Raw genomic sequence first — 16342 nt, forward strand, 5'->3', positions numbered from 1 at the left:
CACCGCTCTCCACCTCGCTGCCTTTCTTGGCGGTCGCCGCGTTGCCCATGTCTGGGGCGATGGCAAGAAGGGGTCAGGGAGGGGAAGGGGGGCTGGGGCCGTGCCCGCCACTCCACAGTCTGGGGCAACTCCCGCTTCTGTACCCGTCAAAGCGGTGAGTGCGCCTAGCGCTGGCGCCCGGAGTCCGGGCAGGGAGACCGGGCCGGGTCTGAGGAAAGGGTTCCAGCGAACTCCTCAGCACCGGTAGCTGCGGCGGCGGCGGCGGCGGCGGCGGCGGCAGCAGTAGCAGCGGCGGGCAGACACTCCCCCTTCGCGCGGCCCGCCCTCCCCGCGCGCCCCCGGGCAGCCGCGCGCCCAGGCTAGGCCCTGGCCCGACTGTGTCTTCGCGCGCGGGCGCGCGCGCCGGAAGTGACGTGGGCCCGGGACCCCGGGCGCGGGCGGTGGACCCTTAGCTGGCCGAGCCCAGGGTTGGGGCGTGAGGTTCCGCTGACCGCCTCCTCCGCCGCGGTATCCCGGTCTAGCGCTCGGATGCCCATCGCTGAGATAGTGGGAGGTGGAGTGGGAACCGCTAGCTTTGCGGACGGCAGAGTCCCTCCTCAGCCTGGCGTTCCCGGTGCCCTGGAGTGGAGTCGCGGGATACCGTTCAGCGGCTCGGGCGGTTTTCCTTGTGTCCCGCCACGCGGCGGCTCCTCACTCAAAGACTGCCTTTTCCTCACAGCGCCAGGTCCGAAAAAGAGCCGCACCTTCGGGTTGGAGATCGCGCGCAAGGGTGGTCTCTGGGTCTGCATCTGCCCGGCATCGGCAGTAGGAAAAGCCTGGTCCCTAGTCACGGTCGTAGTTCGAGCCTTTCATTCCCTCGCACATTGAGGTATTCGCTGAGCCCACCGCGTTGTCCTCGGGGATAGTAGGCTCCAGTCACAAGCCCTATGTTTTCAGACTTCCCAGGTGGAGATAAAGGAAAATTTTACTATTTCTGCACAACTTCTGTTGATGTACAGCATTGTATTTAGCAACTTCTGTGTAGATCTGAAAATAAATACATTCCCAATTGTTAGTTGCGTTTTTATTAATATAAATCTTAGAATACTTGATTTTGCTGTTAGCTTTACTTAGGTAAATTATATGGCACTCTAGCATTTTTGTGGTTCCATTGAACTTTGCTCTGTGTTTTCCACTTATTACAAAGTCAAAATAGACTGTAACTTCCCAAATTATTCTATGTTCCCAAGGCACCAGGCATAGTAGGTGTTTTACGAATACCTGTTGACTTGAAATTTCTCAGGCTTTTAAAAAAATTTTCATTACTGACAAAAAATGGAGCGATAAGATTATTAGTAAACTTCCTATTATCACCAATTCTGTTAATGTATACTGCATTACAACTTCTATACGAATAGTAACTCATTTGCTCCTCATAAGAACCCTATGAGAGATGCGGTTTTACTGTCATCATTTTAGTTACGAGCAAATTAAGGCACAAAGAAGTGACTTACCAAGATCACACAGCTATTATCTGGTGGAAGCAGGATTTGAACCCAGGCAATTGGGCTCCAAAAATCTGATCCTTTGTCTCTTAATGTTGACCAAAAACTTGTGGATGTTGTGGTAAATTGCTTTCTCTCCATTTGAAATCCCATTGACTTGAAGTGATAGATGCATAGTGAGTATACGTCTCAAGGAAATGTATTATATTGTTTTCTGGGTTTCAATTCAAATAAAATAAAAATAGTGAAGCAAGGATTTGGACTAGATGATGTGAGGTTTTGTGTCGGCATACAACAGTGTCACAACAATGTCATCTCCAATCCCATTTAGTTTTGTGTTGTGGCTGTTATTTTGCCCCACATACATAGAAAGTTCAATAAATAGCACTGAACCACATGTATACCAATTAAAGACAACTTTTGATATTCTGTATTCTAGAGGGAATCTTTCTAGTATCATAGAATATTCATACTACTGTCATTGGGGTGAGTTTTAAATGTAACCTTTTTAAATAAATCCGCTTTAATGATAAAAGAGTGGTCGTGTGCATAATTTGGCACTTTAACATAATTTTGAATTCTAGGTCTCTAATAAGAGGGCTACCATTTACATAGTAAATCATTAATTTACAAAGGAGACATTTGAGAGCTATTACAAAAATGGATACAATATAACTATACCTGAAAAATTAATAAGTAAAGCAAAAAATTCAGCTTTACAAATTGTCTCCCCTTCTTTCTCAATTTAACTTTATTATTGGTTGAGGAAATAAGTTCTTAATGATAGAGAAAAAGTGATCAGCAATTTAAAATTTCTTGCTATTTTTCTTTTTTCTTTATACCACTTTTTTCTGCTGCTTATATTAGCTTACTGCTGCTCTGGTTTAAGGAAGATTATATTTTAAAAGTATAGTTTGGTAAATAGTTTTTAATTAGTTAACATCCATAATCATTTATTTGTAATTACAAACAAGTTGTTTTTCATTATTAGAAGAGTTTTCTATAGAAATTTGTAATTTATGTAGCATCTAAAAGAGTATGTTTTATGAACTGGTTTTCTAACATTCTGGAAGGGGCAGAAATTTCAACTGTCCAGTTATTCGTGAATAATTGGAGGTTCCATGAGGCAATTTCTATCCTTTGCCACCAATGACTGCTGTACCCTAGACAAAAAGAGATGGAACTATGTAATTTTGTTTCCCTAGGAAAGCAGATGCAGTAAGAAGGGACTCATTCAGAGAAAATACTTTTGAGTTCCCTTCCATATAATATTTTTGCTAATCTGAGAACATACAGCATTGTGTAAAAGGGAAAATTATACCAGTGGTATTTGCAAACCTACATAAGCCAGATAACTATCTTAGCCCCATTTTACAAATGAGTGGAACAAGAGCTCAAAGAAGTGAAGTAAGTTGGCCAAGGTCACTCAAGTGGTAAGAGGCAGAGCTCTAGATTATATGCTGTCACTCTGAAACACATAATCTAATCCTCATTAAGATTAGGTTTTTAAATCCGTATTTTGCAGATGAGAAAACTAAGGTTTATGAACAAAGAATCTTGGCACTCTTCTTTCTAGACCACCTCTTAACTCATGAGTGAGAAAAGGGGAGAAAATTAGTAAATATTTTTTCAAATTTATTTTGTAGTTTCTACTTATATTGCCAACTTGATTTCCAAGTTCTTTTAAAGTAAAGCACCCTCAAACACAATGTATGTCGGAAGTACTTGTTTTTCTTAAGAGTGACCAATAATGAAAAACAACTTGTATGTAATTACAAATAAGTGATTGTGGATGTTAACTAATTAAAAACTATTTAGCAAACATAATTTTAAAGTATAATCTTCCTTAAACCAGAGCAGGGGTAAGCTAATTTTGTTTTCATATAATATTTTACATGAAATAAATGCAAGTGAGAATTTAACCACTATAGAATTACAATTTTTTGAATGATAATCATCCACGTTGTCTAATATTTTATTATTGTATAGTATATACCAAATCAAAAGATACCACATGAAATACCAGGCAAAGGGCAAAGTAATATTTCCAAAATGAGGAAGTAATTTTATGGCCAATAAATTACAAGTACGATAAGTGTTTTAAATCATTCTAATACAGTACAAAGTTTTCTTGTTGGGCATAATTCTAATCCTTTTGTTCAATGATGAATTTTTTTATCTGAGTTTCAGTATTCATCTTTTTGGATATTCCTTTACAGATAGGAAAACTAAAACAATTGACTCTTGTTGAGTAGCCAGAATATTAACAAAATATGTCCTAGTGCCAAAGTGGAATTATAGCTTCTCTCTTTCACAGAGGAACTGGGATACAAACTGAAAGCTTTAAGGAAACATATATATATATATATATATGGGAGTGTGAGGGGCCACAAAACCAACTTTTTTTCTTAACATGAAATTATCTCTCTCAGAAAAGTTTATGTTTGTTTGGGATATTCTAATTGTACTAGTGTATTTATCAAAACTATGCCCAAATCTCTGCTATTTCAGTGTTGTGTTCTGCATTTTTTGACATGTACCTTTAAGACAAAAATAACACCCAAATTTACAAAATATTTGCTTGAAATCAAACACGGCACAAAAGCTTTCACGGAGCCTCAGCTTTTATAATCAGATTATCTGTGATCAAGGTGAAAAGGGGAGAATCTGGTCGACAAAATTAAAATTATTAATACATTTATATGATTGATAGTGACAAAATAGAATGTTATGTAGTGAGGTAGAAAAGCTTTCAGCATTTTAGTCAGAAATACCTGGGTTCATGTTCTGGTTTGGCCACTATCTACGACAAAATATCTACAAAATATCTAAATTATTTTATTTCCCTTGACTTAGTTTCCTGTAGTGTGAAGTTATATGTATTAAATCATATAGTCTATGAAAAACACCTAGGATAACTTTCGTTATATGATAGGCACTCAGTAATTATAAGTCTGTTCTTTAATCCTCAGTAACATTCTATTTTCTCATCTTTATGTTTCAACGACAATCATTCAACAAATTTGATTACAACAAATAGAATAATAAGGAGTTTGTACTATATGCAAAGTATTATGAAAGGGACAAAAATGAACAAAATCAGTTTCCTGTCCTCAAGAAGTTTTTGTGTAAGCAAGATGAATATATAAATCAGTGATTGTACAAGATAAATTTGTACTATAGCATAAATGTAAACAATTAGGAAACATAAAGTAAGTGCCATTAAATCATAGATATTTTAGCATTGAATTTTGATATTTAACAGGTGGGGAAGATCACTGAGAACTAAGGACAGCTTGAGCAGAGGCTTCCATGGAAATTATCCCCAGGCCATGCTAGACCAGATGTTATGGAAAGATGTTGTAAGAGTTGCAACTTTCCTACTGGAATGTAAGCTATATGTGGAAGAATTTTTATTTTGTCATCACTATATCTACTATATCCAGCATTATGCCTCATATATAGTAAGTACTCAATAAATATTTGCTGAATGAGTGAATAAATGAATAAATAGGTTCAGATCAGATTGTATTTGTTTGGGGAAACCTTAAATGCCAATTAAGAAATATAGGCTTTGTTTATTATGCAATAGAGAGCTTGAAGATATTTAAAGACAAAAGTAATATAATCCCACATTTTATTAATAAGATAATTTTAATAGTAATGTGATGGATATGTTGGAGAAACAATAGATTGGCAGCAAGATGACTACTGTAGTAGAAGAATGACAGGAAGTCATTCCGTAGTATATCAGCAGTGGGAGAAAAAAGAAAGGATGCATGTCAGATACTTGAATGTTAAGATCTATAGAATTTGGTAAGTGTTAAGACTCTTTAGCATAATACAAGTGATAGAAGCCCAATTCAAACTAGCATAAGAAGAAATAAGTGGAACTGACTAGGTCACAGAACTAGAAAATTTAGGTTGGACATGGTTTTAGGATTAGATCCAAGGATGGATATCTCTACATATTAATCCTTATTCTGTTCATATATTTGACTGTATTCTGCCAAACAGTCTCTCTCCACATGACAAGTTTACATCCTCCCAGCTTAACAATCTAAACAATAATACCTTTTCTTTCCAGCAGCTGTATAGTGTAAAGTCAGGTGAATATCCCTTATCCAAAATGCTTAGGACCAAAAACGTTTTCAGATTTTGGATTCTGGATTATTTGCATATACATAATGAGACATCTTGAGGATGGGATCCAAGTGCAAACACAAAATTCATTTACATTTCATATATTCCTTATACAAAGCCTGAAAGTAATTTTATACAATATTTTAAATAATTTTTGTGCATGAAACAAAGTTTGTACTGCATTTTGACTTCAACCTGTCACGTGAGGTCAGGTATGGGATTTTCCACTAATGGCATCATGTTGGTGCTCAAAAAGTTTGGCTTTTGGAGCATTTTCAATTTTTGGATTAGGGATCCAACCTGTATATTATACACATTGGTTCTGTATGGCTAACATTCACATTCCTATGAAGAGAGGACCCCATAGTTGACATGAAATGAGATAAGTGTAATTTTCTAGAAGAAACCATCATATGGAGTAGACAAAAACAACAGATGCCCAATACAGTGAAAATAAAGACTTAGAGCTCTCGATCAATTTTCTATCCTGAGTGAATGGATAATGAGATCAAGAAAAAAGGGGAAAAACTGGTTTTTAAATTAGTGAGACATGTAACTTGGGTCATACTGCGTTTGAGTTGGTAGTGGGACTTCTATACAGGGATGATGAACAGCAGGAAAATATAAAGTTAGATCAATACATGAATTGTGGGGCACATGTTCTCAGGGCCTCCCGAGGGCTGTGTCATGGGCCATGGTCACTCATATTTGGCTCAGAATAAATCTCTTCAAAATATTTTACAGTTTGACTATTTTTGTCAACAATATTTTGGCACCCAAACATGTTGGGCCTCAGAGAAGACGCAGGACCCCACAGGAGTTGCCCAAACTCAGTGCTAAGGTACCAGCAGGGGCCCACTGAAGCCTCCCTGACTTTGAGCTTCTCCTCTGGTAGAACTCGTGTGTCCTCCTGAGCCCTGCACCTCCCTTTGGTTGAGGGTCCTTGATTTATTCTGAGCTGTTTTTTTTTTTCTCTTAGGAAGTTGTTATTTAAGAATCTGAATTCTAGTTCAGATCCTAATTTAATTCTAGCATTCAAAGGGTCTTCTCCATTGCTTTTCTCCCAAAATTAATCTCAATTTGGCTTGTTGGTGCACATTTGAGTGAGGAACTGAACTGTTGTTTCCATAGGTAAATGAGAGACTGTGTTTCTTCAGCTCCAAAGAGAAAGGGCATTTGCTCCTCCCACCTGAAAGGCACCCTTGGGTGGCCAGGGGCCTCATGGGAGTGTCTGTCCCTGCGGTAGCCCTACAGGGAACCCCCAACAAAATTAGTTTTAAAAAGGCTTGTCCAGGAAGTGCATACGGGAGCTGGTCTCTCCATACTTTGAGCCCATCTGGAAGGGCTTAGATTTCCTGAGAGAAAAACTGAGACACATAAGACAGTAGCAACGACTCAGTGGGGACACACTGTGGAGTCCTGCCCACAAGCAGCAAACACTTTGAACCACTCCACAAAAGCCCTAGGCCACAGCTCAATTCCTCCTTAAAAAAAAAAAAAAAAAAAAAAAAAAAAAAAAAAAAAAAGTGTGGGAAACAAACAATCTAAGAATGAGGAGAAAACAAGGAGAACCCCGCCCCTCTTCAAGCACTCTAGGTTTTATGGTGCCTCTGCTTGCCAGAGTTTGTGTAAAATGGAAGTAATATGGTCTTTGTGCACATTTACATTAAGGAAAAAGAGCCCTAAGGTCGACCTGCAAATGACAGAGTCCCTAAGTTCTCTTTTTTTCTATTTTCTTTTTTTTCTACTTTAAATCTGCTGTTACTTTTCCACTGATATAAAAACCACTGTTTGGATCTAACAGGTGTTTCTTTGTTTGTTTGTTTGTTTGTTTTTGCAATCCAGGGAATTTGTATTTATCTCACAGCTAAAGTTCTGAAGTAAAAGCTATAGGGTCTTTGTGTGTGTGTGTATATATATACATATATACATATGTGTGTGTGTATTTAAAAGGTCCTTATAATTTCTATCATTTTTGTTTAATTGGCAATTAAATCTGTTTTAATTTCCCTCTAGCCCACCAGACTTTCAGTACCTTGAGATGTAAATTTTGCTATCTAATTTTCACCTAAGAGTTGTTTTCTCTAATATGTAAATTTAAGGCTACTTAGCTGACAACTGCCTGAATAGTGAAACAGGTTATCAAGAATTTAAAAGTCTAAGACAGGAAAAAAGCAGAAAAAAGGTCTTATGAATCTATAAGATGTATTTCTATTGGCATGCACAAATATGTCTATGTATTTATGTGTTGTGTACACAATGTTTCAGTACTAAAAATATATAAAAGAGCTCTAGCTAATTGGCTAAAATATAAAAGCAGTTAAATCAGATAGTCAAAAGAAAAGACTAGTCAAATGCTTTTTGAAGTTAATGTGATTTAAGTAAAATCTTTAATAAAATAATCTGGCTTTAAAATTATTGGTAAAATAATATTAGAGATGTCTAAAAAATTGTTAGCATTTTTGATCAACTGGTTTTGTGCTTACTCCTGCAGAATACTATAAGCCATAAGGGTTATAAAACTATAACATTTTTGACCAAGTGGTTTTGTGCTTACTTCTGCAGAATACTATAAGCCATAAGGGTTATAAAACTATAAAACCCAGCTCAAGACAAAATTATCTTTGCTTGTATAATTTTTGACAAGTAAGACATGAAATATTCTTCGTTTAATGAAAACAGCAAAATCCCAAGTTATTGGTAAAAATACCCTTATATTTAACCTTAAGTTTCTTACTTAAGTAAACACCTACAATTCACAGCTATAAAAGTAGTTAACGGAAATAAAGAATGACTGTCACAGTTTTTGTAAATAATCTAGGTAATTATTTAATAAATCAATCAGGTAAATGTAATGGAATAAATGCCTATAAACAAACATGTTGTGTAATTTAGGATCTAATGTTATTAATACATATTAAGTATCTGGGTAATTTCCAATTAAAAATTATAGGAAAAAAATTTTAATGTTTTTATTAAAAGGTAAATATATTTGTCTCACTGAAAGCTTATTTAAGGGTTATGTATAAAACAAAGTAAAAGGAACCAAAAAAATAAGAAATGTAAAAATGTTAAAAATATAAACAGGTACTTTTGATAGAAAAAGTAAAACAGAAAGTAATTTTATCCAAGAAAGAATCTTGTCTGGTAAATTTTTGTCCTACAATAAAATGGGTTGTTCAAGAAAAAGGGATTATTTAGGACAAAACAGAAAGTCTAAGCATGTTTAAGTGTTCTATGTAAGTCATAATAAGGTTAGTAAAAAGGATTTTTTAAAAAGGGGTTGTATAATTCAGTTGGCTCAGCAAAAGAAACAGACAACCCACACTGTGGGAAAATGTCTTCACAATCTATACATCTGACAAAGGACTAATACCCAGAATCTATGAAGAACTCAAATGAGCAAGAAAAAACAACCTCATCAAAAAGTGGGCTAAGGACATGAATAGACAATTCTCAAAAGAATATATACAAATGGCCAACAAGCATATGTAAAAATGCTCAACATCACTAATAATCAGGGAAATGCAAATCAAAACCACAATGCAATACCACCTTACCCCCCCTGTAAGAATGGCCATAATCAAAAAATCAAAAAATAATAGATGTTGGCATGCATACGGTGAAAAAGGAACACTTTTACATTATTGGTGGGAATGTAAACTAAAGCAACCACTATGGAAAACAGTGTGGAGATTCCTTCAAGAACTAAAAGTAGATACTATTTGATCCAGCAATTCCACTATTAGGTATCTACCCAGAGGAAAAGAACTCATTATATGAAGAAGATACTTGCACATGCATGTTTATAGCAGCACAATTTACAATTACAAAAATATGGAATCAGCCCAGATGCCCATCAATAAACTAGTGGATAAAGAAAATGTGGGATATATACACTATGGAATACTACTTAGCCATAAAATGCAATGAAATAATGGCATTTGCAGCACCTGGACGGAATTGGAGACTATTATTCTAAGTGAAGTAACTCAGGAATAGAAAACCAAACATCATTTGTTCTAACTCATAAGTGGGAGCTAAGCCATGAGGACACAAATGCATAAGAATGATACATTGGAGTTTGGGGAGTAGGGGGAAAGGTTGGGAGGGGGTGAGGGATAAAAGACTACACACTGGGGGGTGGGAACAGTGGCTCATGCCTGTCATCCCAGCACTTTGAGAGGCCAAGGCGGGCGGATCACAAGGTCAGGAGATCAAGACCATCCTGGCCAACATAGTGAAACTCCATCTCTACCAAAAATACAAAAATTAGCCGGGCATGGTGGCATGTGCCTGTAATCCCAGCTACTCAGGAGGCTGAGGCAGGAGAATAGCTTGAACCAGGGAGTTGGAGGTTGCAGTGAGCCGAGATCACACCATAGCATTCCAGCCTGGCAACTGAGTGAGGCTCCATGTCAAAAAAACGAAAAACAAAAAACAAAAACAAAAAACAAAACAAAAAACCCTACACATTTCATACAGTGTACACTGCTTGGGTGATGGATGCATCAAAATCTCGGAAATCACCACTCAAGAACTTATTCATGCAACCAAATACCACCTGCTCCCTGCAAGCCTATTGAAATAAAAAAATAAATTAAAAAGATATATGAGTTGTGAATTTAGTATAAATATGAGAGTCAAAGCCGCAACTGTGAATGAAATAGAAAATACAGAGAAAAAAGGCAGCTAACAAAAGATAGCTGCAGAACAGAGAAGAAATGGAGTCTGGTATAGCAGGAGCCTGTAGTGGTCAGACAAGTTTGGAGAGAACAAGGAAACGCAGTCATAAAAGTCAAGAAAGAAAGAGGAATATTAATTTGATTGATTGCTCGCTAGAAATGGACTCTAACTAATGTAAGCAAAACAAATTTATTGGAAGAATATGTAGCTGCATATAGGAGGGAATGCAAAACTAAAGAACCAGGCTTGGCACACTCAGGAACCAGGCAGCTCCAAAGAGTTGAAATAGCAGTTGCTGCCTGACATTTTCCCCTAATGCAGCCAATGAAATGAAAACAAAAACAAAGGCTATTCAGTTTCGTTTCTTTTCCTACAATTTACTTTCTAAGGAAACAGTTCAATTGGCCTACCTTGGTTTACATTTCTGCTTCTTACCCAGAGCAAGGCAAATGATTAGCAGTCCCATGAGACTCATCAGTGGTAGAGCAGAAATTTTCCATTACCAAAGAAGATGGAATAGAAGTTGAACACTTAGGAAAAAAAAAAAACATAAACATAAACAAAAAAACACACACAACAATGTACACTACTACAGAGGATTTAACAGTGTTAGTAAAGACAAATATTTCTTGTCAGTAGAGCTGTTTGGAGTATCCGTTTCCCGCTAAAAAAATGTGGTGAACTTTATTATAAAGTCATAGACATTTTGGATTAAATATACTAGAAATATTCTGTCAACCTGATGTGGTAGGCAAAATAATGCCTCTCCCAAAGATGTCCATGTCCTAATTCCTACAGTTTGTGTATATGGTACCTTGCATGAAAAAGGAAAATTAAATTTTTTTCTAATTAGTTCATGTGAAAATAGGGAGAATACCCTGGACTATCCCTGTGGGCCCACTGTAATCACAAGGGTCCTTAAAAGTGGAAGAGAGAGGCTAAAGAGAAGGTCAGAGTGATGAGATGTAAGAAGGACTCAATGCCATTGCTGGCTTTGAAGATGGAGGAAGGGGGCCAAGAATTGTGGAATATGGGCAGCCTCTAGGAGCTAGAAAGAGCAGGGAAACCAATTCTCTAGTCTCCAGAAAGGAACACAACCCTTCTCACATCTTGATTTTAGCCCAGTGTGACCTGTGTTAGGCTTCCAAGCTTCTGAACTATAAGATAATTTTGTGTTGTTTCAAGCCACAAACTTTAAAAATGCAGATTTCCTTAACTCTAACCTAGCCTATTAAATCAAAATAATTCATGTGGACTCAAAATAATCTGCCTTTTTATTATAGTTATTAATAATTTAATATTTTTCAAAATAGCTAGAAAATAAGATTTGGAATATTTTCAACACAAAGAAATGATAGATTTTTGAGGTGATGGTTATTCCAATTACCCTGAATTGATCATTATACATTGTAAACATGCATTAAAATATCACATGTGCTCCATAAACATATACAATTATTATGTATCAATTAAAAATCTGCCTTTTAACAAAGTGTGTTCCTGTGTATGTGTGTGTTTAATTCTTGTGTGTTTAAGTGTGATCCTTATGCACACTTAAGTTTAAGAGCCACTACACTATTCTCTTACATCCAAAGTCTCAACTGCTCTAGATCAACAGTCCCAACACACGGTTGGTCAGACATCACTTAAGAGTACTTAGGATAGTACTAGACTTCTTGAATTAGTATTGACAATTTATCTGGTGTATTTTCCCCATATATTTACAGTATGGGACTCAGTGAGAAAGGGGTTGAAGGAGGAAAACTCACAACTATTGAGTCTTACTTTGGGTCATATACCATGCAGAGCACTGATATTAACTCATTTAAACCAAAATAGTGATCCATGCTGACCCCCATCCCACTTCCAGATAATATATAGCTCTGGGTCTTCAGATTTCTTTTGTGTGAGTAATTGCATTAACCTTCTAATTAGTCTCTATCCCCTAGTTCCTATCTTTCTCTCATTCTTTGTAGGAAATATTCTTAAATTGTGAAGTGGAGAATATCTAAAAAAGAGTACATAGATATAAATAAATATAAATGCACAAATTTAATAATAAAATTCTTGTACCCATATCCAGGCCAGAAATAGAACATTACCATACCTCAGATGCACCATATGTGACGCTCCCTGATTCATTTCCTCCATCCAAAGATAAATAATACCCTGATTTGATTAATCATCCTTTTAATTTATAGTTGCTGTGGGTTTGTTTTTTGGGTTGTTTTTGTCATTGTTGTTGTTTTACTACCTAAGCATGTAGCTCTAAAAAATATACTCTTCAGTTTGTCTATTTTTGAAATTTATAAGAATTTGTAAGAATTAGGTTATTTGCTTCTTTTACTCAGCATTGTTTTTGAGGTATAATCATGTTGAGTGTGGTACTGTAGTTCATTTATTTTTACATGTCTATCATATGATGAATATACAATTGTATGACTACACCATAAATCGCATATCTATTAGACTGCTAATGGATATTTAGACTATTTCTAGAATATTTTTTGTTTGAACAATGTTTCCATGAGCATTCTTGCTTATAAGCCTACACACTCAATAATTTATTTAGATACACAGCTAATAGTGAAACTGAGAGTGTGTAGAGTTTGAGCATGTTTAATTTTCCTAGGTAATAGCAAACTATTTTCAAAAGTAGTTGTATCAATTTATATACACACCAGTAATGGCTAATAATAAATTCCTACTGTTCTACATCCTCACATATACTTTCTTGTTTACTTTTTCCAATGTAACCAATCTGAAAAGTGGTTTTAATTTGCATGCTGAAAAAAGATTTGTATAACATTTCATATGGTTGAGAGCCACTTATGTGACATTTCTTTCCATTACTTTTATCCACTTCTTTATTGAGTTGTTAACATTTTTCTTATTGATTCCTAGGGGCTCTGCATATTTGCTAAATCCTAACTTTTTCTAGCCTATATATGTGGCAATTATCTTCTCCCCATTCATGGTGTATTAATCAGTGTTCTCTAAGAGAAACAGAACCAGTCTGATATATGGAAGGAGATTTATTAAGGGAAATTGGCTCATGGTATCACCAAGGTGAAGAGAATTCAGTGTCAGCTTCAGGAACCTCAGAACTAGGGAAGCTGACAGTACAGCTTCTCAGTCAGGCACCGGAGCCCTGGAAACATCTGGTGCAAGTTGCTGAGTCCAAAAGCTGAAAAACTTGGAGTCTCATATCCAAAGGCAGAAGGAGAACAAGTATCCTTGGAAAGGATTGTTGATCTCCAGGAAAGGAGTGTTGGGGGAGGAGAAAGGGACCGAGAGAAAGAGAGAACAGGGAGGGAGACAGAGAGAATCACCAATCACCTCTTTTTTTCCCCTGTTTTTTCTCATCCCTAGGCCCCAACTGATTGTATGGTGCCTGCCCACATTGAGAGCGGGTCTTCTTCTCTCAGTCCACTAACTCACAGGTTAATCTCTTCTGGAAACAACCTCACAGATCCAGAAGCATCCCTCAATTCAGTCCAGTTGACACCTGAAATTAATCATCATACATGGTTAGAGTTTTTATTTCCTTTCTAGTATTTCTGATGTATTTAATATTTTATCAGCTTTATTAAAGATAATTGACATATTTAAGTATGCAATAATTTTTAAAATTTATGTACACAGAAAACCATCAGTACAATTACAATAACGAACATAGTCATCACCTTAAAAAGTTTCCTCTTGCTCCTTTGTAATCTTTTCCTCATGCCCCTCCTTGCCCACAAAGTCCTAGTCAATGATGTGTCTGCTTTCTGTCACTATAGTTTAGTTTGCATTTCATTGAATTTAAATGATGGGCACAAGCAGTATGTATTCTTATTTGGTATGGCTTCTTTCACTCTGCATAATTATTTTTAGATTAATCCATGTTGTTTCACGTATCAAGAGTTCACTGGTTTTTATTGTTGAGTAGAATTTCATTGTATGGCTATGTGTATACATTCACCTGTTGATCAATATTTACAATATTTCCAATTTTGGCTATTACAGTAAAGTTACTGTGAATATTCATATGCAAGTCTTTGTATGATTTTATGCTTTCATTTAACTTGGGTGAATCCTAGGAGTAGAATGGCTGGATCATGTGAGATATATATGTTTAATTTTTAAAGAAATTGCCAAGCTGTTTTCCTAAGATATTCTAACATTTTACATCCCAAACAGTATGAGGGTTCCAATTGTTCCACACTCTCACCAGTACTTTTAATATAATCAATCTTTTTAATTTTTAATTTTAGATATTCTAACAAATGTGTAATGGTATTCTATCATGGTAATAATTTACACTTAGCTAATGACGGGTAATATTGAGCATCTTTTTCTGTGCCTACTTGCCATCTATGCATCTTTTTTTGGTGAAATATCTGTTCAAACATTTTGCCCACTTGTATTGGGTTCTCTATATTTTTATTATTGCATTTTGAGAGTTCTTTATTCTGAATACAGTTCTTTTATCAGATATGTTATTTGCAAATATATTCGTTCAATCTGTGGTTTGTCTTTCATTCTACTAATACTGTGTCAAAGAACAGAAGTTCTTAATTTTAATGATATTCAATTTATCAATTTTTTTTCTTTTTTGGATCATGATTTTGCTGTCGTATCTAACACATTTTTTGCTTAGCACTGGGGCACAAACTCCAAGTACAGATGGCTTCACTAGTGAATTCTACCAAATATTTAAGGAAAAAAAACTACCAATTCTACACAAAATCTTCCTGAAAATTAAAGATGGGGATATACATGTTAACTTACTCTATGGGACCAGCATTACTCTGTTACCAACACCAGACAAAGATGTTACAAGAAAGAAATCTACAGGCTGGGCATGGTGGCTCACGCCTGTAATCCCAGCACTTTGGGTGGATCACCTGAGGTCAGGAGTTCAAGATGAGCCTGGCCAACATGGCGAAACCCCATCTCTACTAAAACACACACACACACACACACACACACACACACACACACACACACACACACAAAATCGCCAGGCATGGTGGCAGGCGCCTGTAATCCAAACTACTCGGGAGGCTGAGGCAAGAGAATCGCTTGAACCCGGGAGGCGGAGGTTGCAGTGAGCTAAGATCACACCATCGGACTCCAGTCTGGGAGACAAGAGCGAGACTCTGTCGCAAAAAGAAAAAGAAAAAAAAAAGAAATCTACAAACCAGTATCAATTACTAGCATACATGCAAAAATTCTAAATGAAATGGTAACACATCAAATCCAATAACATATAAAAGGGATAATACATCATTGCCAAGTGAGGCTTATATCAGAAATGCAAGATTATCTTAACATTTGAAAAGTAATCAGTGTATTATAATTTACCATATTAACAGAGTAAAATATTGAAATCATAACCATCCCAATAGATGCAGAAAATCATTTCACAAAATCCAATTTCATTTCTGATTTTAAAACAACTTTCATCTAGGAATAGAAGGGAACTTCTTTATCCAAATGTATGACATCTACCTAAACCCTTAGGCTAACAAGTGTTGAAACATCAAATTCTTTCTTTCTGAGATCAGAAACATAAGAATGATTGCTTTCACCACTTCTATTTAACATTTTACTGAAAGTTCTAGTCTGTGCATTAAAACTTTTAAAGCACAACTTACAGTAGCATCAAGTATATTAAATACTTAGGAATAAATGTGACAAAAGAGGTTCAAGACATATAAATGTAAAACTATAAAATATTGCTGTGAGAAGTTAACACAGTGGCGTGGTGGCTCACGCCTGTAATCCCAGAACTTTGGGAGGCCAAGGCGGGTGGATCACCTGAGGTCAGGAGTTCGAGGCCAGCCTGGCCAACATGGGAAACCCCATCTCTACTAAAAAAAACAAAAATTAGTTGAGCATGGTGGTGCATGCCTGTAATCCCAGCTACTCGGGAGGCTGAGGCAGGAGAATTGCTTGAACCCTGGAGGGGGAGATTGTGGTGACCCGAGATCGCGCCATTGCACTCGAGCCTGGAGACAGAGTAAGACTCCATCTCAAAA

At 36.5% G+C, this 16342-nt stretch overlaps 2 protein-coding genes across 5 annotated transcripts in view; one reads left to right on the plus strand and one right to left on the minus strand.

Annotated features, from left to right (window-relative positions):
• Positions 1-294, minus strand: part of LOC105482741 (protein kinase cAMP-activated catalytic subunit beta) — a 165083-nt gene extending 164789 nt beyond the window's left edge. For 3 of the 4 annotated variants that reach the window (XM_011743011.3, XM_011743020.2, XM_071090064.1), the window contains exon 1: positions 4-294. In XM_011743011.3, the coding sequence (XP_011741313.1) occupies positions 4-49 (46 nt within the window). In that variant the 5' untranslated portion in view covers positions 50-294. The remainder of the gene's footprint in view (positions 1-3) is intronic. The other variant, XM_011743006.3, reaches the window with a different exon arrangement.
• Positions 60-14505, plus strand: LOC139356145 (uncharacterized). The gene is made up of 5 exons (XM_071068878.1): positions 60-154; positions 239-413; positions 573-868; positions 4750-4948; positions 13686-14505. Exons 1-5 carry the CDS (start codon positions 60-62, stop codon positions 13866-13868), a joined length of 948 nt encoding a protein of 315 aa, XP_070924979.1. The 3' UTR covers positions 13869-14505.
• The last annotated feature ends 1837 nt before the right edge of the window (positions 14506-16342 follow it).

Source organism: Macaca nemestrina, chromosome 1 (genome assembly GCF_043159975.1).
Source record: "Macaca nemestrina isolate mMacNem1 chromosome 1, mMacNem.hap1, whole genome shotgun sequence".
Lineage (NCBI taxonomy): Eukaryota > Metazoa > Chordata > Mammalia > Primates > Cercopithecidae > Macaca > Macaca nemestrina.